General features: G+C 42.1%; 1 protein-coding gene across 7 annotated transcripts in view; it reads left to right on the forward strand.

Moving 5' to 3' along the window:
* oxr1a (oxidation resistance 1a) overlaps window positions 1–27546 on the forward strand; it is a 190083-nt gene that overhangs the window by 131712 nt on the left and 30825 nt on the right. For 4 of the 7 annotated variants that reach the window (XM_017453056.3, XM_017453054.3, XM_017453055.3 and 1 more), the window contains 3 exons: window positions 8252–8334; window positions 22042–22149; window positions 24162–24269. In XM_017453056.3, the coding sequence (XP_017308545.1) occupies window positions 8252–8334; window positions 22042–22149; window positions 24162–24269 (299 nt within the window). The remainder of the gene's footprint in view (window positions 1–8251; window positions 8335–22041; window positions 22150–24161; window positions 24270–27546) is intronic. The other 3 variants (XM_017453058.3, XM_047150299.2, XM_047150298.2) reach the window with 2 other exon arrangements.

Here is a 27546-nt window from a genome sequence, read left to right on the forward strand (position 1 = left end):
ATTGTGTTTGGGTGGAATAGCGAAAAACAAGACTGTTTTGGGGGGTTTTTTTGGGTGATTCGATGACGAACTATCTATCAAGGCACAAAACGCCCATTTTAATTTCAGCAGTGCGTTCCTTTTAGCAATACAACAAAGCGTACAAAACAAAACTGACTTCTAATCTGTTTAAAAAGGTCAAACTTTGTTAAGATACTCGAGTAGGCAGGGGATTTGAGGGCACAGTGGGACGGTAAGATATCGTGTTGCAGAGCCTGCGCACTCTTAAGCTTATCTCGGCACTTTTTTCTCTTTGTATTGATTAATTGTGGGGGGTGGGACGGTATTGTAACTCGAGAGGTCGGCGTCACGACAAAAGCCAGGTGATCAACAGGTGACGGAGGTCATCACATGGAGGTGCACGGATTACGACCCAGCAGCCATAGCTTGGGACTTCGTTATGCGGTTTTGCATGACATGTAGTTCAAGCCATGGAGTATACACTGTACACCTTACATTGATTACACTGTAAATCAATTCATCAGCAAATCATGTGGCAGCATCACAATGCGTAAAAGCATGCCTCTGCAGGTCAAGAGCATCACTTTAATGTTTACATCAAACATCAGAATGGGGAAAATTGTGATCTCGGTGCCTTGATTGTTGGTGCCAGACAGGCTTGTTTGAGTTTTGCAGAAACTGCTGATTTCCTGGGATTTTCACTCAAAACAAGCTCTCGAGTTTACACAGAATGGTGTGAAAAACAAAAATAAAAAACCTCCAGTGAAAGGCAGTTCTGCTGGCGGAAACCCCTTGTTGATGAGAGAGCTCTGAGCTCAGAATGGCCCCACTTTCTTGAGCAGGCAGGAAGGTTACGGTAACTCCGATAAGCACTATTTAGAATAGCGGTGAGCAGAAGAACACACAAGGTTCCACTCCTGTCAGCCAAGCGCAGGAATATGAGGGTACAGTGGACACAGAAACTGGACAGTTGAAGATTGGATAAATATCACGTGGTCTATTTCTAATCATTAAATGAAACCCTTAACAGTGTGTGATTTTTTTTTTTTTTTGCATTGTGCTGCTGTGAAGTCATAACAAGCAGAAAATTTGCAAACTTGATGAAGACTGTACAGTAGCTGTCGGTTGATTTTGCTTTGCAAACTAAATGCCGCGTTCGTTTGCGCACCGAATGGATGGAAGGAGCGTGGTGCGATTAGTCACCCCAGAGTGTGTGTTAATGAGAAGCTCAGGCGCGAGGTGACACGCCGAGCCACTGACACGATCACGGTTTGATGAATTGAGCTTAGGCGGGTGTTAATGAGGGAGCGTAGCGAACACCACACACACACACACACACACACACACACACACACACACACACACACCACTCCCCGACGCAGTGTCCAAACTGCTGTCCCAGCACAAAAATATACACACACACACACACACACTAACAACTGCAGCTACCAGCTACTCTGTTTACGTCCTGCAGTGTCCTGAAGCCATTACACCCAGTACAGGCATCTCTTCACACTAATTGCGGCACCTCTCTGAGCAGAAAATTAAATGAAGGTGAATGAATTAAGGCTGTGATTAAATGAGTGGCCAGGACATGAGTGGGTGAGTGCATCGCTGTGCGAGGTGAACTTGCTGACCCTGAGCAAGAAGTTTTAGCTTCACTTGTCCGCGTGCTTCACCAAACGTGGCTTAAAGCACTCATCAGGTTTAGGTAGTTAATCAAGAAAGTCTACTCCTGACCAATCAATGAAGGATGCTGACTGGATGACTGGAAGTTTTACAGTTGCAATCAAAATGATTCAACCCCCATCGTAAATCAGGTTTATTGTCAAAAATTTGTAGACTTTCAACTGTTTGCGATGAACAAATCAAACAAAAGCAGTTGAAATAGTTTAACACGATGAATGCTTCAAGTGGTTTCCACAAATTCAACTGAAAATGCAACTTATAATGATTTCTCCAGTCTCAAAATGATTCAACCCCTTCATGGCAAGCATCTTTAGTACTTAGTAGAGCACCCTTTTGGTGTTATGACCTGCTGCAAACGAGATCTATAGCCAGACACGGCATAGCAGCGTTCCTGAGGAATCTTAGCCCATTCCGCATGAGCAGCAGCCTCCAGTTCAGTAATATTTGCTCCACAGAACAGAATCCCAAAACTTTGTGGCTTATTTATATGATTTTGAGACGACTTTTCTTGTGCTTTTGTGTCAGTGGTGGTGTACGTCTCGGGGTTCTGGCATGGAAACCTGCGTTTAGTACACGCCTTACTGTGCTCACCGAAACCTCAGTGCCTGGTGTCCCAAGTCTTGCTGCAGGTCTTTTGCAGTCACTCGAGGGTTTTTCCACAACCTGCCTTCTCAGAAATCTGCTTGCAGCCGTTGATAGCTTCCTTTTTCTGCCCCGTCCAGGTACTTCATCAACTTTCTGCCCCTAGCCAGTTCAGGTATTTCATGTGTTCCAGCTCAAGCACACCTGGTCCAACTAACGAAGCCCTTGATTAGTTGGATCAGGTGTGCTTGAGACAGCACCTGTTTTGCATATCTGTGCTGTTGTGAGGGATTCTATTCAGGGGGGTGAATCATTTTGAAATCATTATAAGTTGCATTTTCAGTTGAGTTTGTGGAAACCACTCGAAGCATTCGTCGTGTTGAACTATTTCAATTGCTTTTGTTTGATTTGTTCATCACAAACAGCTGAAAGTGAACCTGATTTGCAATGGAGGTTGAATAATTTTGATTGCACCTGTCCGTGAAAATCACAAAGTTTGGTAATAGAATCAGGAAGCATGTGAACATGACCAACGTCTGTATTTACCTTTGGCAAAATACACCAGTGTATTTACTTTCTGCATCTGAAAATCGAGCACGATTTAAATCTATGTATTAATCATGTGACAAACTTTTAATCCTGTGTAGAAATCTAGTCTATAGGCCTGTTCGTGTTAATATTCTCTAAATGGTAGTATGCATGTGTAAGTCTTGGTATCTAGCTTGGTACAAAGCTTCACAGTCTCCAGTTATCGTCTGAATGGAAGTTCTCCTCAGAGTGCACTAGGTGTGAGTATGTGCACGTGCGCCTGATGTGTTAGCAGCTTCTCCGCCCAGTTTGTTCAGGATGTTTATGCAGACGGAGCAGTCAGCAAACACTTGTGGTCATGTGAGGAAACACAGGGGCCTTTGTGTTTGTTGTAAATGTTGTGTAAAACCTGCCTCCCTCGGATAATGCAGGGTTAAAGGTCATGATCCTTACATCGCATCTCTCTTGGAAAAACATTCATCGGAGTTCTTGAAATTATCAGGCGATTAATATAACACTGATTATAAGATAACTCTGGTTATAGTATAGCTTTTCACTCAGATTGTGTTTCTGGAACTCATACTACAGCATGTGTGCAACGTTTACCTGTAACTGTAAAGGAAACTCCAAAATGACCTTTTCCCACAGATTTGGGCCAAGCCGCATCATGTGACATCACAGCGCACCATATGACGTCATCGCATTCAATTCACGTGCGTCGCGCATGAGTACAGCTAAAAGGTCTAATTTACCAACAAATGTCACTGTTAAGATAGTTAAAAACAGTTTCATGCAATTATAATTTCACCAATTCAAGTAGTATTTCACACAAAAAAAAAGCACAAAAAACTCCGCAAATTGCATCACAGATCAAGCTAAATCAAGCTTTATTTTTGAACGCAGCTGTCACAAACAACTCTGCGAAATCCTGTATGGACTGATTAAAGGAATATTATTCTTAATAATAATAATAATAAAATATGTAGTGATTGCTGGTATGATTTTTGAACCGTGACTCCCTAATCCCCAGATTATAAGAAGTTTAATGATTAAAAGCCTTTTCGGCCCGGCTGCACAGTTTACGAATAAAAACATGTGTACGATGAAAACTCTAAACAAACACAATTTTCACTAAACGTTTTTTTTGTATGTTAAAAACTGACTTACTCATTAAAACCGCTTACAAATGCAATGTATATGAAAATAGACTTTTATCTACCTTTATAAATGATCTATTTGGAGGAGGGGATCATAAGTAGGGAGGTAAAAATGCACTCTGGTCATGATTCGATTCATGATACTGGCTTCAGTTGTATTTTCAAAATATCTTAAACAAAATTTGAATGAAGGACAATTATGTCTGAAAATATTTAGTGGTTAGCACGTTCGCCTCACACCTCCAGGGTCGGGGGTTCGATTCCCACCGGGGCCAGTCCAAAGACATGCACGGTAGGCTGATTGGCGTGTCTAAAGTGTCCGTAGTGTATGAATGGGTGTGTGAGTGTGTATGAGAGTGTGCCCTGCAATGGACTGGGACCCTGTCCAGGGTGTACCCCGCCTTGTGCCCAATGCTTCCTGGGATACGCTCCAGGTTCCCCGTGACCCTGAAAAGGAGTAAGATGGGTGAAGATGGGTGGATGGAAGACTCCTCTTTCATTTCTGCATCATAAACAATGTGCTTTTTTTTTCCTGTATAAAACTATATAAATCATAAATTGCTATGAGCAAAGGTTCAATATTGTAAACAGAATGTACTACGCCGTATCTGAAAACTAAATAAATACCTTTGTAAATTCTCCCAAAAATTCTACTGAATCAACAAAGTCTCTGACCTTAGGGAAATGATCGATTGAAACGTAATGAGCTCCACAGCAGTACCTGAGCCATCATTTTAACTGGAAATAGAGCTCCAAAGTCGGCTAAAATGACCTCCCCGACCTCTTGGCCCAGTGCATGATCTATATGTTTGATATAAGTTACGAGTTATGGCTGCGACTGATTTGCGTAGTTTGAGTGTTGAGAATTCGCTCCACACGTTACATCTCTAATGCATATGATTAATCTTTTTATGCATTACAATGAGCACCGTTGTGCCTTATGTGTAGGTGGAACGGGCAAAATATGAAGCAAACACATTACAATGTAGGTCAGGGTTTTCCCTGTTCCAGTCCAGAGAGATTTCTCAGCCTACCTTCTAAACCGGGTAATTATTGAATTGTGGATCCCTGATGTAGATTAACCTACTTTATACCGCAGCACTGTTGAATCCTCGATCAAATCAGGCAACTGAAGGTGCAGGTGTGTCATGTGCAGTGCATGGCACTGATCCAATAGAAAACTACCGGGTCTCATACAACATACACAATATTGTGTCGTTACAGTTTGAAATAGATCTTCTTCGTCTTTCTCTGTTGGTGTGTGTCCATGACCCACCTGCTTATTGTGGTGCATCCACCACCATTCTCAGCTGCAAATAAGTGGGTGAACTAAAAATAACTTCAGCTGGGCAGTTGCAGCTGGCAGTGAACCAAGCTGTCAAAGTAAAATTGCCTGGTTGTCTTCTGTCTCAGACAGGCGTTCGTCTCTTTCACACACTCACTGCAACTGTTGCTTTCCCAAACCCATATCGATAATCTGAAACACGGCAGCCATTTTGTTGATACTAAAACATCACAGGAGTTTGGTCGTTTTTTTTTTTTACACTAACGTTTTAAGATGAGGTCTTTGGAGAAAATGCGTCTTTTGAAGCCTCACATGTAAACTATCATAAGTTATTGATGATGGTCAGTGGAAAAATCATAAATGCATTACCCTGTGCCATGTCTGTCAATGGAATGTCAGCAGAGTTAATGTAAGGAGTGCATATAGATCGATGTCAGTGCAATTCTATGGATATGCTGGGCTGGGCAGTATGGCGATTTAATATCAATTTCATGATGAATGATGTCACAATACACTTTTCTGAGATATCGAGATATATTTTAATTCAATGTTTTATTGATAGTTTTTTTTTCTTTATAGCTACAAACTACAAGATTTTATACGTTAATCTTTAAAACGTTAAAAAATTGTCACCGATTTTTTTTTTTTTTTTTTTTTTTTTTTTTTTTTTGTAAATCTAAAAATGACGTTTCAATATTTGTATAGACATTAGGAATTCACACTAAAATAAGTAGCTCGAGCTGTACAGTCCCCTCCAAAAGTATTGGAACAGCAGGACTATTGTTTTCACTGTGCGTCGAAGACATTGGGGTTTGAGATGAGAAGAGGAACACGAGACGATAGAACGGAATTTCAGCTTTGATTTCCTGATATTGACATCTAGATGTGTTAAACGATTTAAAACGTGGCACCTTTGAGTACCGATCTGTCCGCTTTTTTTCCTTGATCAAATCTGGTCCTTAAAAATGTTTATTTTACAGGTGAGCTTTTACTCTTGAAAATCTATCTAAAGACGAAGCTCAGTCCTGATTCCTGGCCGGGAAGAAGCTGTCCATGAGTGGGCTACTTTGTTTGAGCAAACACAAGGCTTTCAGAAGTGGTGTCATGTGACTGGAGGAGCAGCTTTACACTGTGTTGCTCCTGCTGGCTACAATTACTTCCTTGCCTTTAAGCATGTACTAATAGGTGAAAGCACATGTCGTGGATACTATGGAGCAATATAACCTATATATGTTAGCAGCTAAAGTATTGTTGTCAGCGGTACGGCCGCGAAAGGGAGCAATACGCGGCCTCTAGGCTTGCTCTAGTCAAATTTCGTAGTAAAATTTCAGGTGTTGTGCAAGACACCTTACCTACTAAACACACAGGAACACACGTGCAGGGTCGCATTAGACAGAAGATTTATTACCATTTCCTACTTTTAAAACAAAGATGAATTTCTAATTTTCAGTGCGTTGTCTTGTTCAGTTCTTGACGTTTTACATGCTGGACAAGGTGTGAAATGAGTAGTAAATGAACATCTATTAAAAGTGTGTCAGGGTAGCGGAGCTGCTGAGAGAGAATCAGCTGATGGAGGAATGTTCCGGAGCTGCGGAGTGACTGACTCACTCTCCAGGGATTTGATGGAGCTTGTGTCCCTGTGCCAGAGACACATATTAGACTCTTTGTTTGGCTTGTAAGGCTGCTGTGTATGTCCTATTTTATAGCACAAATATATGAATACAGGTTTACATTTGTATCAGATTCATTCATGTGCTTCCGTTCTATCTGTATGAATGTCGTGAAGCTCAAGAAATATAAATAAGCTTAAACACTCACCGGACACTTGAATGGGAACAGCCTTGTTGAGGAGAGAGGTCAGAGGAGAACAGCGAGACTGGTTTAACCTGACCAAGGAAAGGCTATGATAACTAGGCTATGATATCAAACCTTGAGGCGGAACAGCAGAAGACCATATCGCGTTTCAGAAGTATATCATATCTGGAATTTGCTCAGAATGTGTATTGACTCGTGGATAAATGTGCAGAGTAAGACGCGATCGGAAATGTTCTTCTACAAGTAGAATTTATCTAGAAGCTCAATGTCAGAAATCACTAGACTGCATTTTTCCAGACTAGTTCACCTTTAGTTTTCAGAATTTCATATATATGTGTTAGAACATCAGAGCTATGAACCTATCTCCAGCCCTCGGCTTATTCTCGAATCATTTTTGAAAATATCTTTTCAGTCCTGCGTTTGCTGCACAATGTTCTTAAAAAAATTTTTACACCTTTTTTTAAACCTAAAAATTTTTTTAAAGCTGTATCCGCACATCTTTGCTCACACATCAATGAGCAGAGCAGAGCAGACTTCCTGGTTTCGCTGTCTCAACGCACCAGAACCCCAGAAATAGCAGGGCTGGCGTATGACTCATGGTGCCTCAGCTGAGCCTCTCTTTTGTCACATGAACTCAAGTGAGGAACCTGTTAGACTCAGACTGCTCATACAGGGCTAACTGAACCTCCCGGATGCCTCTTATGAACCGACACACAAATCGTCCTGACACCAGGTCCTCAGTACAAACACAGACCAGCTAACGTCCCCAATTAGGAAGAAGATGCATACTTCGTAAGCAAAACGCACGCACACGCGCGCACACATTCTTGGCCACCGTTACAAGAGGTCACTAAATGCATGAAACAGAAGCAGCAGGAGGTAGAACAAGGTGAAGACGCCTTCTCTTGCTGTCATTGTGCCGTCCTGTGAGAGAGAGAGAGGGAGAGAGGGAAGGAAAGAGGGAGGGGGAGCAGAAAGGGAGGGAAATAGGGAGGAAGGGAGGGAGTAAGAGCGGAGCGTGGAAAGAAAAAGCAGCGAGAGAGGATCGGCTCGCAGCACTAGCTGGCTGGCAGGAACTGCTCGAACGCCACTGACGAATGAGCTGTCTAGCCGTGAGGCTGGGAAAAGCGACAGCTTGTGACAAGCTGTGAGAGGAGGATGAACATAATGCGCACCTTGCCTCGCTTGCTTTCAGATACCGGCCAGAAGAAGACCCCTGACAAGAAGGATGGACGGCGTATGTCCTTCCAGCGACCCAAGGGGACCATCGAGTATTCCGTAAGTGAAAGCCTTATTCCTTTTTGCTGAGTAGTGTGTGTGTGTGTGTGTGTGTGTGTGTGTGTGTGTGTGTGTGTGTGTGTGTGTATATGTCTGGTTCAGCGTCCTGTCCTGATTTGTGCACTTTGGGTCCTGATGTTTCTGTCGGCATTTGTGTATACTTAATATAGCGTGTTTACAGCAAAGTCACCGGCACGTGCGTGCATGCTGCGTTTCTCTTCGGACGGATGTCCCGCGTCGGTTCGATGTGTGCAGGAAGATGGTGCTGGAGGTAAACAACATGGATAGCATATGGGAAGAGGAACAGCTGTGTGATCCTTCAAGTGTGTGTGTGTGTGTGTGTTTTATAGTTTTTCTTTCTGTTTGGATTATTGTGAAAAAGCACTCGTTCCCATGCATATCAGCAGTGTTCGCAAATGACCTTCCATGTGCATTAGCATTTTTGGTTGATTTGGTGTGTGTGTGTGTGTGACGTGAAAGAGCGTGAGACTTGTGTACACAACAAGCGAGAGAGAGAGAAGGGGGAACGAAAGCGAGACAAGAAGGAGGGGTGACGAAGAGAGGGGGGACAGATGAAGAGGGGGGAAAAAAAGGAGCGGGACTGAGCCAGAGAGAGACAAGAAGCGAGAAGAGAGCGATCATTCTGTCTTACTCTGCCTCACATGTTCTTGAAATGACCCCCAAATTTCCAGTTGCAGGCAGACTGCCTTCTTAGCCAAGCCTTGACAGAGTCAGAGACAACCAGCCAGCACTCCTGCCGTTGATGAACAGTGCTGTCCACCGGTGTTGTAACCGAGCCCAGCGGATTGGCACCTGACCCTGTTGATAACTGGCACCAAGCAGAACCCGAGTCGGCCATCTGTGCCACACTGTGGGGTTGGTATGGGTTATAACTGCAGCCTGCCATCCTGGTCCTCCAGAGCCTTTCCTGTGATGCCCAGCAGCCTCGGGCATCACTCCAGTCCTCACGCCCCTCCCTTCTCCCACCCTCTCTTCCCCCACAGCCGTCTTTGTCGCCTAAGAATGACTGACGGGGCCGATTGTTTTCCTCAGCAGAGTGTGGAAAGGGTGCAAGGGAGGGATTTTTCACAGGTTGAGGAGGAAAGGGGCAGCGAGGGACGCAAACATGGGCTCCGTCAGCTTCAACCTTTCATATGCGTTTCTGTTTGCATGCATAGAACAGAGTGTGTTTCTCGCCGCCTTCTCTCCCTGTACCAGTTGCCCTCTACTGCAACTGGCGCTAATTGGGAGTTGGATGGAGGACACGGGTGCGGAAGACGACAAGACACGTCAACGGCGCTATTCGTGTCAATCTGCTCAAGCCCGTTGCAGAGATTTTAAATTGACTTGAGCATTGACATTTGCTACGATTTGAGCAATTCTAGGCCAGGCCTTATCTCTTCATAACCACCGTTGTGGTTAAGTTTTTTTAATTCCCAGCTGGTGAAAAGAGAGGCAGGCTTCGAGTCTTTATCAAGACACAATGCTTGTCAAGAAGAAAATGGGGAAAGAAGAGGAGAAAATGTTGACCACTGCAATCCATCTGCCGAGCCACCGAGAAAGCATCCAGTTCAGCACGGTCCATGTATTGACTCGATCGTTTCAAATGGTGTTTGGACTCTGGAGGAAATGGAGAAAAAACCCATTATAGGCTACAGATTCCCCCCCCCCCCCCCCCCCCCAAATATTTCTTCCTTGTTGATTCCTGTGAAAAAGCATATGCCTATAAATAGACCAGAGTGCCTGATTTTCAGTGCTCAGTATATCCTGATCTCTCAATATTAATAGGCATCTTGACTGCAAATGAAAAATGTAAACAAGCTTTACACAACAACATAGCTGCTATCCACAATGCTATGTATTCTCCACTCATAAGAGTACGAGTTCCTGCATCGTGTAACTTTTTTTTTTTTCTATTATTTGAACCCCTTATAACATTCAGCAATATTGGCCAGTTCATCACAGATTCTCCAGAGCACCACTGATTGCTCGCTGGTATGCTGGCACTTCAGTAGACGCAGGATAGTTACTCAAGCCGAATGTGTCTCAGGAGAAGGATCTCGGGTCTCGACTGCCTTTTCAAGAGCCACTGAGCACTTTTTAGACTAATCATTAACACAGCCGGCCTTCTGCAATAATGGCACATAGAGTGGGTACCTTACACATTACATTGCCAAAGTGCTTGCAGTTTACTTTTTTGTTGTTGTTGTTATTATTATAATAATTATTATTATTATTATTATTCTGCAAGGAAAAAAAAAAGAGCGTTTCTGCGTGACCTTGGGCAGAATGCATCAAGCTGTCTTTCTTATACCAATTTGCCAGTCGGAGTTCCAAAATAAATAAATAGATAGATAAATAAAATAATTCATGGCTGCCCCTGGACTAACTCTAGGGGTGGAGGTGTAGCATAGTTATTGATTGAAAGATGCTTGGCGTCTCGGTTGTCCATTAATTAATTCAACATTCCAAACCTAGTAATAAACAACAGGCCTGAGATGGCATGTGCTCGATTTAGAATGTTCTAATTGAGATTGTATGCGTTTATATACAGTGTATGCATATTTAAACTCATGCAAACATCCATAAATGCTGTTTAAAAGTTTAAACCAATACGAAGGGAAAAACACAGCCTTCTTAACTTGCTAAACAGCCTGCGCTACTCCCAAACACTGCGATTAAAAACAAACAAAAAAAAAAAACCCCACCACCAAAATAAACAGGTGGCATGTCGCTGAGGCCTGAGCTCGTAGCAAGGAAAGGTTCAAATATCACTTCAGAGATATGGAATTGGTACAGGTTTGAAAAGTCAGATGTAAAATATAATGTCGCATTACATCCTAAGCGGCGTTGGAATGACGTCATTTTCGAACTCGCCACGTTCGACAGACGAAGTGGAGATAACGACGCCACACGTTCGTCTTTTGTTAGCAACAAGCTAACTTGGAAGAGTGATGTAGAAAAAATTTTTTCCTGAAAAGGCGAACTGTATAGTCAGTGTTTCAACACTGATTTAATAAAAGAATATGTCTCTATATTGATTCATCTAAAGCTAGTACTCGTATACACAGTATAACTCATTTAAAGTTAAGAAGTTTTGCTTTGTTTATTCCTGACGCTGTGCCCGCACGACCACGTCGATTCGCCGACACGCCGTAAACGAGGAAAGAACTGGGATTTGAGAATATCACAAGTTGACTTTTTTTCCTCAGTTGTCCCTAAAGACCTGATCCCCATCGAGAACGAAGGGTTCACTAAGTTGTGCAAAAATAGTAACAGCACAATCTATAGCAAACAGTTCAAACTATTAAAAGAACCATTGTTTACACTGTTAGCTGTAGATGGTGCTAATATTTAGTTAGTATTTTTGCACATCTACATTTTCCAAAGTCCATGCTTATAAATTTAAAAAAAACTTTGAAAAATAACTCTTTATTTGTAATTGCATTATGTAAGAACTTTTTTTTTTTTTTTTTTAAATCCTAATCAAGAATCTTTCATAAAGTTGAAAGAATTGAGGTTTTTTAAGATCACCCAGTCCTACCATATGATGTGGTGACTCAGAGCTGTGTCTGTTCACGTAGCTAGTTTAAGGCCATCATCTCTCAGCAGTTCCTCTTAACGTGTCGTTGAGTCTTTCCGTTTTGGTCAGGAAAGTGTTGCCCACAAACTTTCCTCTTCTTCTGGAGTCATAACACACACTAGACATTGTTCTGAGAGGAGAGCAGAGACGCCTTGTCCTATGTTTTGTCTCCAGCACCAGCACAGGCTCTCTTGATTTTGTATTTTTGTTTTGTTTTACCTTTTTTTTTTTTTTTTTGCAGGAGAGTCATCCTATTCTCTTTCCCTCTTTATCCCAGTGTTGTCTGAAGGACAGAATGTCACGTCCCGACGTGACCACAGAGCTAAAATTAGGCCTGTAAACGATCAGCGGCAGTTAGGCAGCACATTCCACAAGGCTATAGTAATGACGGTGTCACTATGGCAACTGTCATGCTGAAACCGCGAGCTCGGGTCTGGAGATTGGGAGCCGTCTGAGCGCCCCTCCTCTCATTTTACATTCTGCTTGATTACACCATCCAGTGAAATATTATTTCCAATATGATGACACTCTTCCTCATGCAATGTGGTGATTAGGGATTGCTCCTTCACCTTTCTTTCCCTGTTGCCTCTTTAGTGGCGCTCTGAACGATTGGGTTTGTCTGTGCGTGTACGCATGCAAAGAGCTTCGCTTTCTGTTTTCATACCACTGTATTTTTGGAAACCACTGCTCGTGAACACAGACTTGTAAGGTAGTATATCCCATGTATTCTCAACCCAGGTCGGTCCTTCACAAGCCTCACTATGACAGGAGAGTGGCGGTTTTGTTTTGTTCATTTCCGTAAATCCAGACTTTCCCCACTTTGAAAACTTAAAAACAAACTTCTCATTATCAAGACAAAAGATACAGACTATAGATGTGCGTTTTGATCAGCGCACGATAGCTCAAGTACTTGCTACTTGGTTTTCTCCACTGAATTCCTGGGCACAATAACATGATAACCTGTGATGGTTGCGTTTGGCTGTTAGACATGTGATGCTGGCAGAGCTGAGCGAACATAACAGCTGTGTTACCGTAGTAAAGGATGCTGTTCGAGTCTTGACTACTATTTACTTTCGCTTGTGTTTTAAATATGAAGTAAAGACAGAACTAATAGTCAAGTTACATGACCATTCTGCAATGCATACCTCGCACAGATTCAGAATAAATTGTGTCCTGTATCCAAAGTGGACACTCTGTAGACAGTCTCTGCTTATACATATGTCGATATAGCATCTGATGAAGATGGCACTGTTTGTCCCATACATAACAGTACATTTGAAATTCTTTTTCTTCACATATCCCGGCTTGTTAGGAAGTTCTGGTCAGGTTGCAGGGTCAGACACGAGACGGCGCTACTGGAGCCTACAGGTTTAAGTCCTGCGCTCAAGGGCCCAACAGTTGTGGCTTAGTGGACCTGGCTCTTTCCTTTCTAAGCCAAAGTTATGCGCTTGTGGGGAGGTCGTAACTCGTATTTTGTGACCTCTGATTAGAAAACAAAAAAGGACACACCCCTCAACTCCAAATTCCTTCTCTGGGTCTCCTCAATCAACCCCGAGTTCCCCTCCTCAGTCAACCCAGAGTTCCCCTCCTCAGTCAACCCAGAGTTCCCCTCCTCAGTCAACCCCGAGTTCCCCCCCCTCAGTCAACCCCGAGTTCCCCTCCTCAGTCAACCCCGAGTTCCCCTCCTCAGTCAACCCCGAGTTCCCCTCCTCAGTCAACCCCGAGTTCCCTTCCTCAGTCAACCCCGAGTTCCCTTCCTCAATCAACCCCGAGTTCCCCTCCTCAGTCAACCCCGAGTTCCCCTCAATCAACCCCGAGTTCCCCTCCTCAGTCAACCCAGAGTTCCCCTCCTCAGTCAACCCAGAGTTCCCCTCCTCAGTCAACCCCGAGTCCCCCCCCCTCAGTCAACCCCGAGTCCCCCCCCCTCAGTCAACCCCGAGTTCCCCTCCTCAGTCAACCCCGAGTTCCCCTCCTCAGTCAACCCCGAGTTCCCCTCCTCAGTCAACCCCGAGTTCCCTTCCTCAGTCAACCCCGAGTTCCCCTCCTCAGTCAACCCCGAGTTCCCCTCCTCAGTCAACCCCGAGTTCCCCTCCTCAGTCAACCCCGAGTTCCCCTCCTCAGTCAACCCCGAGTTCCCCTCCTCAGTCAACCCCGAGTTCCCCTCCTCAGTCAACCCCGAGTTCCCCTCCTCAGTCAACCCCGAGTTCCCCTCCTCAGTCAACCCCGAGTTCCCCTCCTCAATCAACCCCGAGTTCCCCTCCTCAATCAACCCCGAGTTCCCCTCCTCAATCAACCCCGAGTTCCCCTCCTCAATTAACCCCGAGTTCCCCTCCTCAATCAACCCCGAGTTCCCCTCCTCAATTAACCCCGAGTTCCCCTCCTCAATCAACCCCGAGTTCCCCTCCTCAATTAACCCCGAGTTCCCCTCCTCAATCAACCCCGAGTTCCCCTCCTCAATCAACCCCGAGTTCTCCTCAGTCAACCCCGAGTTCCCCCCCTCAATCAACCCCGAGTTCCCCTCCTCAATCAACCCCGAGTTCCCCTCCTCAACCCACCCCGAGTTCCCCTCCTCAATCAACCCCGAGTTCCCCTCCTCAACCCCGAGTTCCCCTCCTCAACCCCGAGTTCCCCTCCTCAACCCCGAGTTCCCCTCCTCAATCAACCCCGAGTTCCCCTCCTCAATCAACCCCGAGTTCCCCTCCTCAACTGCGAGTTCCCCTCCTCAACCCCGAGTTCCCCTCCTCAATCAACCCCGAGTTCCCCTCCTCAATCAACCCCGAGTTCCCCTCCTCAACCCTGAGTTCCCCTCCTCAATCAACCCCGAGTTCTCCTCAGTCAACCCCGAGTTCTCTTCCTCAACCATGAGTTCAGCAAGTTACTTCATATCAACACTGCTGCTCAGAACAGTAAACAAAGTAGCACTTCTTACCTTTAAATGAGTTCTCAACATCACCATTACCGTAACAACAAGCAGCACGAGTCCAGTCAGCTTTATTTTTTTTAATAGTGCTGCATGTTTTAAATCAAATCCAGCACAACAAAATATCATCCAAGTGTGAGTACTGAACTGACAGTGAGAAAACGATTTTGTGAGCATGGTAAAGTTGCTCGGCATTTCATATTTACATGATACAAGGATGCTCTGGTGGTTGAAAATGACACAAATTGCACACATTGCCCATTTGGTAAAATGCCTTCACTCATCTTCTAGTGTTATTAACTAACGTTAAAAGCTACTATCTGGAAATAACTGCACAAAAACATGGATTTTTCTTTACCCTTTTTATTGAGGTTAGTTTTGTGACCTCCATGTGCTTCAGGATGACTGTCATTCTTCTGAATAGCAGATTATTAAAATCGTTACCCATAAACGTATGTAAACGTACCAAGTGTTACCACGTCACTGTGTTTTTTGAAGTTTTCTTGGTCTAGGATCCGGTACTCCTGTGCTTCATGCTTTGAAATGAGCATCATCTGCGTCGTCTCTGTACAAGTTCCCACGCCTAATGCCACTGCAGACAACTGGATTAGTCTCTAACCAATCGGAATATTTTAAATAAGCATGACCCATGCATTTGAGATCGATTTCCATTTATTTTGTTGTTGATCCTGCCTTTAATAAATAAAGGAAAAATCAACATTCATTTTCACAGTAACGTATTGACCGTTGCCGTTTCCTGCAAGTACTCGAGTGTACTAACCCGTTCCTGCAAAAGACAAGCGTGTACTAGCATAGCATTCAGCCGTGCATCCTAATGTGTCACCAAATTGACTTAACAATCTTCCAGAGCAGCTATCAACCACACTGTCTATCACTTTTCTTCTTCAAGTAATTCCAGCATCATCAAAAAAAAAATGACGAGCAGTTTTCTTGTACATCATTGAACTGCCAGTGATCCAGTGCTCCTGCTGCTGAGGTCAGTGATTTTTATAATATGATTTTTCTCTGCTCCACTGACGTATTTATTGTGAATGGTAACTGCTGAGCGTCTTCACGACTTAATAGGAATTACGGAATAATGTTTTTTTTTTTTTCCCCACATCGAGCTACGCATTATTGGTTAACTCGGTACACAAGCAGTCAATGAGCCGTGGAGTTACAGCATGCACTTACACCATCTTATTTCTGACATAAGCCTTGACGTTCCCATTCCAGCAAGCGGAATATCATAACTCCATTCTCTAACAAGAAAGAGACATTAGTGGCTGCTGAGGGGATAGCGAGGTGATTTTGGTATTTATTCGCACGGAAAGTGGCTTGAAGCTAAAAATAAAAACAGGCCATGGGAGAGGGGCTCGCAAACGGCACTCATAGGGAATCAATGTTCGGTGCCAGGCTGAGAGGATGAAAGAAAGCCACGAGTGGAGAGGCGTTAGGAATATCGACTACTATCTGGCAAGAGGTGCCAAATTATATCATATATTTATTTACTTATTTATTTATTTATTTTCAAAAACTCTGAGGAATTTTGTCTCGTTAAAGAGAAGAAAAAACACTCCATTAAACTGTTTGAAAGCTTGGATGAAGAAGGCAATGGGAATTTTTAACAGTAATGCTTAGAACCTGTGAAAGTCAATCTACTATAAGGCCAAAACAGGCAAATTTATCTAATTTCCCAAGTAATATTTCAATATAAATATTCCTTTTCAATGAAAGTACTAAATAAAATCAGGATGAAGGAATCATTAATGACTCAAACATGAAATTTGAAGCCATTTTTTCCCCCCCATCAACAACATCAGAGCGTCATGAGCTCAAAAAGAAAACTGAAGTGCATTCCTGAAAATAAAAAATAAATACCGAAGTAATCAAAATGTAAATAAGCACTAAGTAGCATATCAATCCTTTTAATGAGGCAAATTAAAATTAATTCCTCCTTTTTTTTTCCTTTTTTTTTTTTTCCGAAGAGCATTTTTAAGGACAGCTTAACGGCTGAATTAGTGCTGAGTGCTAAATTACAGATTAAATTGTACTTGACCTAATGGATGAACATGATTGGCCAGCATCTGAATCTAGAAAGAAATGAGAGGAGAAGCTGAAAAGTAGCTCATATTCACAAATTTTACCCAAATTTCTTCCAGGTTTCATTCATAGCCATTGATTTATAATCCATCCACAGCAAATCTCTCAAGTTGTGAGAGAAATCCTGTCGTCCAGTGCATGTCTGTAGTGCATTGCCTTTTGTCTGTTGTCGCCTTGTGGGTTTGTTTTTTTAGATCCAACATAGGAAAAGTTTATAACCTATAGAACACTGCGATTTATACACACCACTGTTGTTTAAAATGTATTTAGGCTTGATTTACATGTTACATGCTAGGCTCCTTGGTAGCTTCATTGTCAGATTAACAAAGCAAGCTAAATGTGTTAGGTACAGACATTCACCAAAGGCGCTAGCAGTCTCTGTTACTTCCTTCCAAGCGTTATTTTTATTTATAATGTCTCTACATGTTTCATGAGATGTCACGTGACAGGAACTGAAGAAACTTCAGACCTCACTCTCCATAGGGTTGGTCCAAGGAATTGTTTGGATTTGTCACGCTTTGTCATACCTAATTTGCATAGGTATCCCATATACATGATGGACACCATTGTTCTATGTTCTCATATTGGTTTTTACAACATGCCCATCATTTTACAAGGTTTATGTTGTAGTGCAAGCAGGAAAGGTAATAGAGTTATATCATAACACCAGGTCGAAATATTTCAGCTCAGAACAAACAGTCGCCCTTTATGTTAATGTTTTAGAATAAGATGCAGCATTTTGTTTGTTGTCATTTCCCACAGCGGCATGATTTTAAAGGTCAGATCACCTCTGACTGTGCTGTATTTAACAGAATGGATCGAATTGTCTTTCCTTTAAAAGCCCAGAGGTGTTACCCAAATAGGTGTCTGATTGGTTTCCTCTCAATGCCCTTCAGCAAGTCAGAGGTGATTGTGGTTGTGATGTCAGTGTATTGATATCATCCAGGCTGATAAAGATGCAATGCAGTACGGTAAACAAGGTCAATAAGTATGTCAGAAGCAAACAGTGCAAGAGTGAGTGATGGCATAGCTCTTACTGCCAATATGACTGATGATAAATGGGCTGTGTTGGTTATTGATTAGCTCCGTTGGGAACACACAACACTCTTATCCTTAAAGGGGCATTCCACTGAAATTCTATACTTTTATGTTTTTATCAGTAGTATGACAATATGATGTGATGTACTACATAAATGCAATAAAAATATGGCAGTTTCTTGGCACAAGTCACACCCTGACACTGCCTAATTGTACAAAAACACGGACAGACATTGTGCATGTATATCACCATATGAGAAATCGTCTTTATTGTGTAACCTTTTGATCTTCTGTTAAATTTCTTTTCCAAAAAATACTCTGCTCTCATGGATATCAAACACTTACCAACACAACACAGGTCTATCAACAAAAGAAATTTGGGAATTTGGGAATTTGGTTTATGTGTTGCTTTATATTTATACCCCTGTGAAACAGGAAGACTTTGGTTGAAAAATTTCCTGTTCCTAGCCACTCAGGAATAGTTAAAACAAATATCACTGGGTATATACTTCAAATATATTTTTCTCATATGAATTAATAGGGGTGCCAATAATTGTGGCACACACATATTTAACAATTTTTTTTTTTTTTTTTGATAAACCTGTGTTATGTTTTGCAAGTGTTTGATGTCCATGAGAGCAGAGTAATTTTGTGACTTTTTTTTTTTTTTAAACAAAAGGTTAAACAATAAAGACAATTTTTCACAGCCATCTTTGCTCATATTTACCAAAGGTGCCAATATTAATGGAGGGCACTCCAGTCCCTCAAGGGCAGCAGTGGCTCAGTGGTTAATATGTTCGACTACTGATTTGAAGGTTGTGGGCTCAAATCCCAACACTTCCATGCTGCCGCTGTTGGGCCCTCGAGCGAGGCCCTTAACCTTCAAATGCTCAGCTGTATAAATGAGATAACTGTAAGTCACTCTAGATAAAGCCATCTGCCAAATGCCATAAATATAAATGGGTCCCTACGCAGGATCCATTTTAGTTGTTATTCGATGACATGATGGAAAACAGGTATACTTGTAGCAATTCCAGGATCTCCGTTTGATCCAGAGATCGGTCATAATGTGCATCACCTGCTTTCCCTTCATTTCGTCTAGCGTGATACAACTACTACATTTTAAAAATGAAAAATAAATACATCCAGAACAGGCACATGTCTCCTAAGAAGCAGCAGACCGGTGCATTAATGATATGAACAGGTGTACATGCTGAAGAACAGATGGAGAATTGGAGTATTTAATTGCTGCCTATTTCTGTTTCTTAGAAGAGAGCTGGCAATTCTCATAAACATTTTCCTGAGCTTCAAGCGTCCAGTCTTTAGTCATGAACTTCAGTTACCGCTCACACCTTTAACTGTATTTAAACTGCACTTTAATCCAGTTTAATCCATCACGATGAAAGTTTTGTCGCAGAATGTTACATCGAAGGCTTATTTGAAGCCTAGACGTTTCAATGAAGTTTGAAGGGTGAAGTCAAAGATATAGTGAGCATTCTGTTTGAACCAGAAAATGAATGTTAATAGCTAATATTTGAGGCATTGTGGTAATGTTTGCATCCTGATAATGGCTGGACCTTATCTATCATACACAGAATAAACAGAGTCCTTGTCTGTATAGTCACATTCATGATATAGTTTCTAACAAATTGAGGAGCACTCTTCTCTGCACCTTTTTTTTTTAAAACCAGTGTAGGATCTTATTACCACCACAGGTAGAATGCAGTTAGAGGTGCAATAAGTTCCTGCAAACAACAATCAAGAAACCGACAGAGAAAGCTGTACACGTATGTTTCTTTTATTTGGCTGTACTAATTGGTTGGCTGTAGTAATGTATTTGTTTTTGTTCATGTTTTTATTCAGGCTGAAAATTCACTGGTCTTCTGTTTAGAGGCCCGATCAAGTCATTAGTCATCGGAGTTCAATTGCCAGTCCAGGTCGAGTCATAAATCAATCCGTGTGCGGTTCATGTACCAAGAGGTAGCAATTCTACCTCTAACTCAAGTCCCTATCTCTGGTCATTCCACTTCCTTCTTCAAGCTTAACCATTACTAGTAGTACAGATATTTGTTTTCTTGTTTGTGGCACCTGAAAGTTCAGGAAAAGAATCTGACGGTTCACAAACAGAAAATCTGTTTGACTGGATGAAGTAGCTTATAGGCGTAAGACTGGAAAGCCATATGTACGGTGACCTAAGTGCTTATGATGTGGTTTTGTTTTGTTTTTTTTAATAAAATGGTAATGGCTGGTATAACCGCTCTCATTTTAATTTTATGAGCCATTTCTCTGCTCTGTTGCGTTCACTATGTCAGGTTAGTCCCTCTTGAGATAGAGGTCACTTTGTGAAAGACAACCATTTTGTCAATTTGTCATGGATCATGATTCTTCATTGTAGTCTGGGGTTTTCATGATGGCCAAATGTTGGCTTCGATACAAATAGAGGTGTAGTAATGTGATTCTCCATACCAAAACAATACTGTTGTGCTGGGCAACTGGGACTGGGGTGGTTCATGTTGCATTTGTCCCAGCGTTAAAGTCATAAGTTCTCCCTTAAATTATGCCCAGAACGATTGGAGCGGTTCTATTTATAGCGCAATACTCTATAACGTCAAACTGCGCCGTTATTAAGCTGAGCACGGTGCCATTAATTGAAGTTGTGGGCCGACAGTAGCACCATGTAGAGTGTACATGTACCATTACACGGCATCATTTCATATGATTGTGTAGGTCAGTGTCTAGCTCCGTTCTCAGATTGCAGTATTTTACGACACTACATCAAAATTAAGCTGCGTAAAGATAGACAAATGACTAGTCCTGCCGCATCACGAGCTTCAGTAGTCACTACACAGGAAAAGCTGTTCATTAAACGTCTCAAGATTTTAGCTTACCTGCCGAGTCGAGTCACAATGCTCGGTGGCTGTTTTGCAGTGAATTTTGAACGTTTTCAAACTGGTTTTGTTGCATCTGATTGCTGCCGGTCCAAAATCTCAGATTGTTCTTTATTCCAGTCAGGGCTGCGACGAACGATTATTTTCATAATCGGTTAATTGGCTGAAGCTTACTTGCGCTCCCAAAGTTTATCACCGTGTCTACATTGTGAGTGAGGAGCAACACGGCCTCGTTACAAATAGATCACTTCCGTTAGAATAAACGACAGAATTTACACTTCAAGTGCCAAATACAGCATATAAAGACAGTACTTCTTGAATTAAACTAAACCTTTTAAGAAACTTGCACCAGTTTCCCCAAGCCATTCCACAGTGGCACATTTTGGATGTAAACATAACTTTATGCTCGTGCATCACTGTCGTGCTTCCGTACTACACAAGCTCCGCTTTGTAAAGTTTGCAATCCTTCGAGGATTTGGAGATCGCACACTTTTTCCCGCTGTCACTTGATGATTATGCCTCTGTCTGATGGTGACTGAGGTCGTGTTGGGTATAAAAGTTAACACTGACATCAACAGTAAGCTGAAAATTCATTTTCGTTGACTCTGGGTATTCTGCTAAAGCTAGCGGAGTTGTATTACATGCCATCAACCGGCACCGGTTTATACTTCCAGTTAGTAAAAAACGCTAGTGTTCCATTTGAGATGATATTACCCTTCTAAAATTCATACACTAGACAGTAGAGTACATAGTGTAAGTGTATAGAACGTCATTTGGGACACAACTTCTGTACTCTGGTCTGTACTCTCAGATGCATGCTTTCGGGAACAGAAGTAACGTAATGAGTAAACGTACCCCAATTAAAACGACAATTTTCATAATCGATTATTATGGATTTTATTGATTAGTTGTTGCAGCTCTAATTCCAGTCTAGTCTCATGACTCATTGTTTTGAACCTTCGAATCACACTGGTGCTTTGATTCCGTTCATCTGAGGGAACAAACATGAGCTGAGTTGGGCGAATTATTTTCTGCTTGACGTTCCCATCGTCTTGAACTTTACCAAGACTTCCCTGCTTCATCTTCTTTCTTTTGTTTTTGTTTGTTTATTCACGCTTGGCCTGTTTTTTTTTTTTTGTTTGTTTGTTTGTTTGTTTGTGTTGTGTCTGGTCCAGGTGGAGTCACGGGACACTCTGAACAGCATAGCGCTGAAGTTTGACACCACCCCCAACGAGCTGGTTCAGCTCAACAAGCTGTTCTCCAGAGCCGTCGTCCCCGGACAGGTGTGCTCCTTTCCTCTCATCTCCGCCGTCTCCACCTCTCTTTTCCTCTCTTTACACCTTCTCTATTATGCTTATCCTACTTTCCTACACTCAATACATAACCACTTTTTCTCACTGAGATCTCTGACAAGCCTCAGCCTGTTTTTAGGCAGTTGTACTGTCCAAATTTGTCCACGTTTCAGGTATCTGCTTTTTGCAGCAAGGCCATTACTCGTATTCAGTGAGTGCAAACAGTAAGGCTATGTAAAAAATATTATAAATGTCATCAACAATTTTTTTCTCATTACATTTCTCACTGAAATCCTTGTAGATCTAGGCATCTTCACGAATAGATCTAAATTTGGTTCTCGTTAACGGCTCGAACACTTACACACTAGCTAATCAGTCTGTACAGGATTTCGCAAAGTTTTTTTTGTGATTGTTGCAGCCAAAAATGCTTGATTTTGCGGCATCTGTTTTTCCAAATTTGCGATGCAACTTGTGGGGGGGGGGTTTTCCCTTCTTATTTCCAGAAAACTACTTGAATTGGTGAAATTATTTTGCACGGTGTTTAACAGTGATGTTTGTTGATAAATGTGATCTTAGTTGTACTCATGTTTGACGCACGTGAATCGAAGAGGGCTTTGACTGAATGCGTGTTGTGATGACGTCATATCACGCGTCCCGGGACAAATCTGCGTATTTGGACATTTTTTTAAATCGCAAGCTCCCCCGAATATTGCGGAGTTAGCTTGATTTTGCATTCACCTTGCCCTTTTCTTCTGTTCCATTTATTGCATGCAATTATTGAATGATTGATTGATTGGAGAATTATACCTCTGGTCTAGGGATGCATCGATACCATTTTCTCAGACTGAATGCGAGTAAGTTTTTTGGGTTCTCGATAGTGAAAATGAAATGACTAACGTACTTTGTAATAATCAATCAGAGACATCACGGAACATTTTATTTAGCCCTGGTTACATAGGGACCATGAAAGAGTGTATACATGTGTGTTCGTGCAGTTAAGCTACTAGACTCGTTCTTTAAATTAAATGCGTTAGCTAGTAGAGGTCTACAGATAGTGGATTTGAACTGATAGCGATAACTAAGTAGGGCGGTACCTGCCTATAACCGATTAATCAAGCGATAGTTTTTAAAATTGATACTGAATGAACACTCAACACTCGACAAGTGAAATATCGCTGAACTTTTTTGTATTACAAAAATAAAAAGTACTGACTGTACCATGAAAACGTACTGTACTTTTTAAAATGAAATAAATATTATTATATATATCAACTATTAATGAATATTAACGTAAATAAAAGATGTCCATCCAAACTTAACCAAAAAGTAGCACTCCGAATAACAAATAAAAATAGAGACATCCAAAAATGAATCAAAAAACACTTCAAATAACACAACAGAATTCGTCAGCGATAGTTTTTATTTCGCCTCTAGAGGCCGCTCTCGTATCGTATAATGACAGCAGACCTTTCTCAGCCGGGAAAAACTATCTTGGGATTCTGTGGATTTTTGCCGATAACCGATCGTTCCAGCAATCACTTTGCGGTTCTGATTAATCAGCAAAAACGATCAATCAGTCAACATCTATTAGCTAGCTATATTAGTAACCTTGGATCAAGTAGCATTGCAGTAAAACATTAAACACTAAGAAAGACCATTTTTGGTTTTATTGCATCAAAATCCGACGTTGTCCGTGACCGATTGTGGCTGATTGTCAAGAACAGCATTGTCTGTAGACATTTTTATCACTGTATTTTAAACGTTAGTATCCGAGAATGTATGACGTTTACATGAGCAGTAAATGAGCACAGTATCTGACCAATACTAGTATCTATTTCGATGCATCCCTAATCTGATCAAAATGTTTACTTTAAGTATGTAAATTGCTTGTATATGCATAATCAACAGCATGCTGATGTTGCCTCCCTGTTCATAAAACCTGCAGGGTGTGTGCAGTGTAAAGTTGTGTTGTGTTGTGGTGCTGGTGGTGTGTTCTTTTGCAGGTTCTGTATGTACCTGATCCTGAGTATGTGTCAAGTGCAGGCAGCTCCCCATCCCTCAGCCCCATCAGCCCCCTGTCTCCCACTTCCTCCGAGGCCGAACTAGAGAAGGTGACGTACATGATACTCCATCTTCTTCCAAAACAGTCTTCAGGGACTTATTATTCCAACACCATTAAAGAGGAGATAAACACATTGTATGCACACAATCAAGCCCATGTGAGGCGTATTCATACGTGTGATTTTGTTTCAGCTCTGCTTTTCCACCGAGGCGCCTTCGGATCTCCATTCTAGCCTCTGATTATTGTCTAATTCGATCGAGGTGAATACACATGCCTCAGTCGAGGGAAACATGAGCAGACAATGTGAAGCGCTTGCATTCCCCATCAATGCGATGAGTTAGCGTTGTGCTTTGTTTCCTCCCCTGATGATTTCGAGCTGCAGGATGCCACGTGTGCAAAATCGCTTTCTCTCATGCTGCCAAGGTTACTAAGCGTGAACCGTTCTTGCTTTGCAGATAACACGTCGTGTTTGTCTAGCTCTTGGTTTGTTTTTCCCACAAACCTCCGTACATTTCACCAGTCTGTTTCCTGAGTCGGACGAAGATACGTTAGAGAGAGATGTAGATAAAGCTGTTAGAGTTTTATTACAGAGTGGAGACTTGACTTCAGTACAGCATGTAATGCAAAACCTGCTTTTGTTTTTAAAAGCTGCGTGAAATGTCATACGTAGTGTATCTTCTGTTCCATTCAAGATTGCCTTCTCTGTGTGCCTTGTTTTAGACTCATTCCTTTCTCTTTCTACATTTATACAACATTATTTTTTTTTAGGTCATTAGAGAACAGACCTGTTCTCGAAGGCAGTAGAACTTTTACATGTTTTACTGCACCTCATATGTATCTCGTCCCCTCCCCTCCCCCCAGCCTTTTAAAGATCTTTGAATTAAAAAGGTATTATTGTCGACTTGCGCAGCCCAGGCACTTGTATATTACTTGGGAGTGTTTATTATCGGTTTGCTTATACGTAATGAAGCACTGCAGAGAATTACTGCCACGGGGGTTTAGTGTGTAAGAGTGGGGCTGTAATGCTCTGTCTGTGGTTAGCACTTAATTCAGCCAGGAGATTCGGCAACGAAATGGCAGAGGCAAAAGGAACTGGGTTTAGTCGCTTTGCATGCCAAGAGTCAAACATGTTTATCTTTGTTGCAATGTGTCCTTCTGACCAGCACATGTTGACAGAAGTGACGAAACATATCATCAGACCGCTGCTGAAATTAATCAGTAACTGTACTCAAGCACACGCCGACCTTGGACCATTTATGGAGGTTAGAACGGGATAGCAGCTCTGTTTTTATTATATTAGATGTTGGATACTTTATACAGGATTAAAAGTATTATTTAATCATGTATTCTAAACACTTACGAATAGGAGACACACTATTCTTGTTTTGCTTGTTTGTTTGTTTTTGTTTTTTAGAATGCTTGCCTGAAAGGTTCACAAGGCATCTGATTGAGACTAGAGGTGTACATCAGGACTGGGATTCTGCGAAACGTGCCAGAAAAGTTGCATGAGAGGGATGGGTTTTTTTTTTTTTTTTTTTTTTTTTTTTTTTTTAAGTTGCACTGGTTTATAATTAGTCTGCTAGTTTTTGTAAGATACAATCAAAAAGAATAACTGCATGAGCGGAATAAAAAACAAAATTCTAGTTGAGACCGATTATGAACTGGAGTGATGTAGCTGAGGTTGAGGATCTGTCCGAGCCAGAATTCACACACCATGCTGGCTGACACTGCTGGTATTTCAACCTCTAGGTGTTCCCAGGGTCTTTGTTTTAGGGTTCATTTTAGGCTTGCTGCAATAGACGGTGTTCTCGGTGTTGCGGCCGCACACCGGTTACATCACTTGCCCACCACGGCACCGCCCCACCGTCGTTTAACCTTTTTATAGTAATGAAAATCATTCAGTTCAGTTACAGAACGGACGCTACGATTATAAACTGAACGCGTCTGCTCAATTCAACACCAGCCGAACGAGTCCGAGTCCCAGCGCGGATCAGATTTCCTTTATCACGTGACGAGAGCGAGGCGAGCTGACTGACGACGATGGGGGGAGATTTGGTTTCAAAAGTTCTGTGTTCAATATAAGCGAGTTTGTCATTGTCTTGTAGTTGTTGTGTTTTTCATTAAGAATAATAATGAACCCAGCTTTCAAGCAGTTGCCATTGCCGCTAATTCGAAAGCGAAAGTGAAATGCGCAACAGCTGCAAGGCAATTCGTAAGCAAAGGGGGTAAACCCCCCTACACACACTTCTGGCCCCGCCCACCCCGGTGATATCGGTATCACCGGTGTTGTCACACGTCGATTAACCGGTGGGAAAATTTCCTCACCGTCACATCACTAGTTCCTATTTAACTAAGCAAATAAAGAAAACCCTTCCGTTTTAGGCCACACACACACACTTCAGGATTGAAATTCGAATACAGATACGGATATTTTAGCACTAAACAGATTCAGACAGTGGCATTACGGCATCGCATGAGGATACTTTAATTTAATGGTGTCCAGTCTATGGTATAGCTGTAACATTTTCTTTTCTTGTTTTTTTTTCTATGGTGATACAGAAGCTGCGTGAAATCTACACTTTTCTGCTATTTCTGAGAAAGCAGCGGTCAGATCAAACATGAATAAAACCCGTCCAGCAGAAAAGCCAAATTACTGAAAGGGAAAGGACACGGGACGTGAAGGGACACACCTTCACTTTGTCTAGGTGAAACGAGTGGGCGGGACTTCGTCTCTTCGGTTGGTCTAAAAAATAAAAAATGGAAGTGCTGCTTATTATTAAATAGTGGTCACACTGACGTACACTACAATTCCTGTGGTCGAATTTTCTTTGTGTCTCCGAAGCGTATTATTTAGTACACTCGAGGAGAGAAAATGAGACGGCAGAGTTTAACGTCTTGTTTCTGTGAGTGATGACGATGGAGTGGATGTGTACTGATGCGGTAGGCAGTATTTCAGAGAAGCGTATTGTGTTGCAATTGATCATGATATTAATATTACATAGTCATATCGCCCAGCCGCATAGGGACATATTTGTGATGGGAAATGCAGAATAGATCTGCGGGACAACTGATCATGTTTCCCATTCCGAAAGTTTGTATTTGTTTGTATTTCCACAGACATATAATCCAACAGTGCTGAGGTAACTGACATCACTCCTTACGCTTTACATAATTCTCCTTCAGGAGCTTTTTCTGTTTTTTTTTTTGTTTTTTTTTCCCCCCTCCGTGATCCGGTTAGTAAATCAAGCGCACCTCTTCCTGCGGCACAACCTCACACTTCCTGCCTCGTGCTAAATTTAGCCTTCCGGTGTAGAGAAAGGCAGTGA

This window comes from Ictalurus punctatus, chromosome 23, assembly GCF_001660625.3.
Source record: "Ictalurus punctatus breed USDA103 chromosome 23, Coco_2.0, whole genome shotgun sequence".
Classification (NCBI taxonomy): Eukaryota; Metazoa; Chordata; class Actinopteri; order Siluriformes; family Ictaluridae; genus Ictalurus; species Ictalurus punctatus.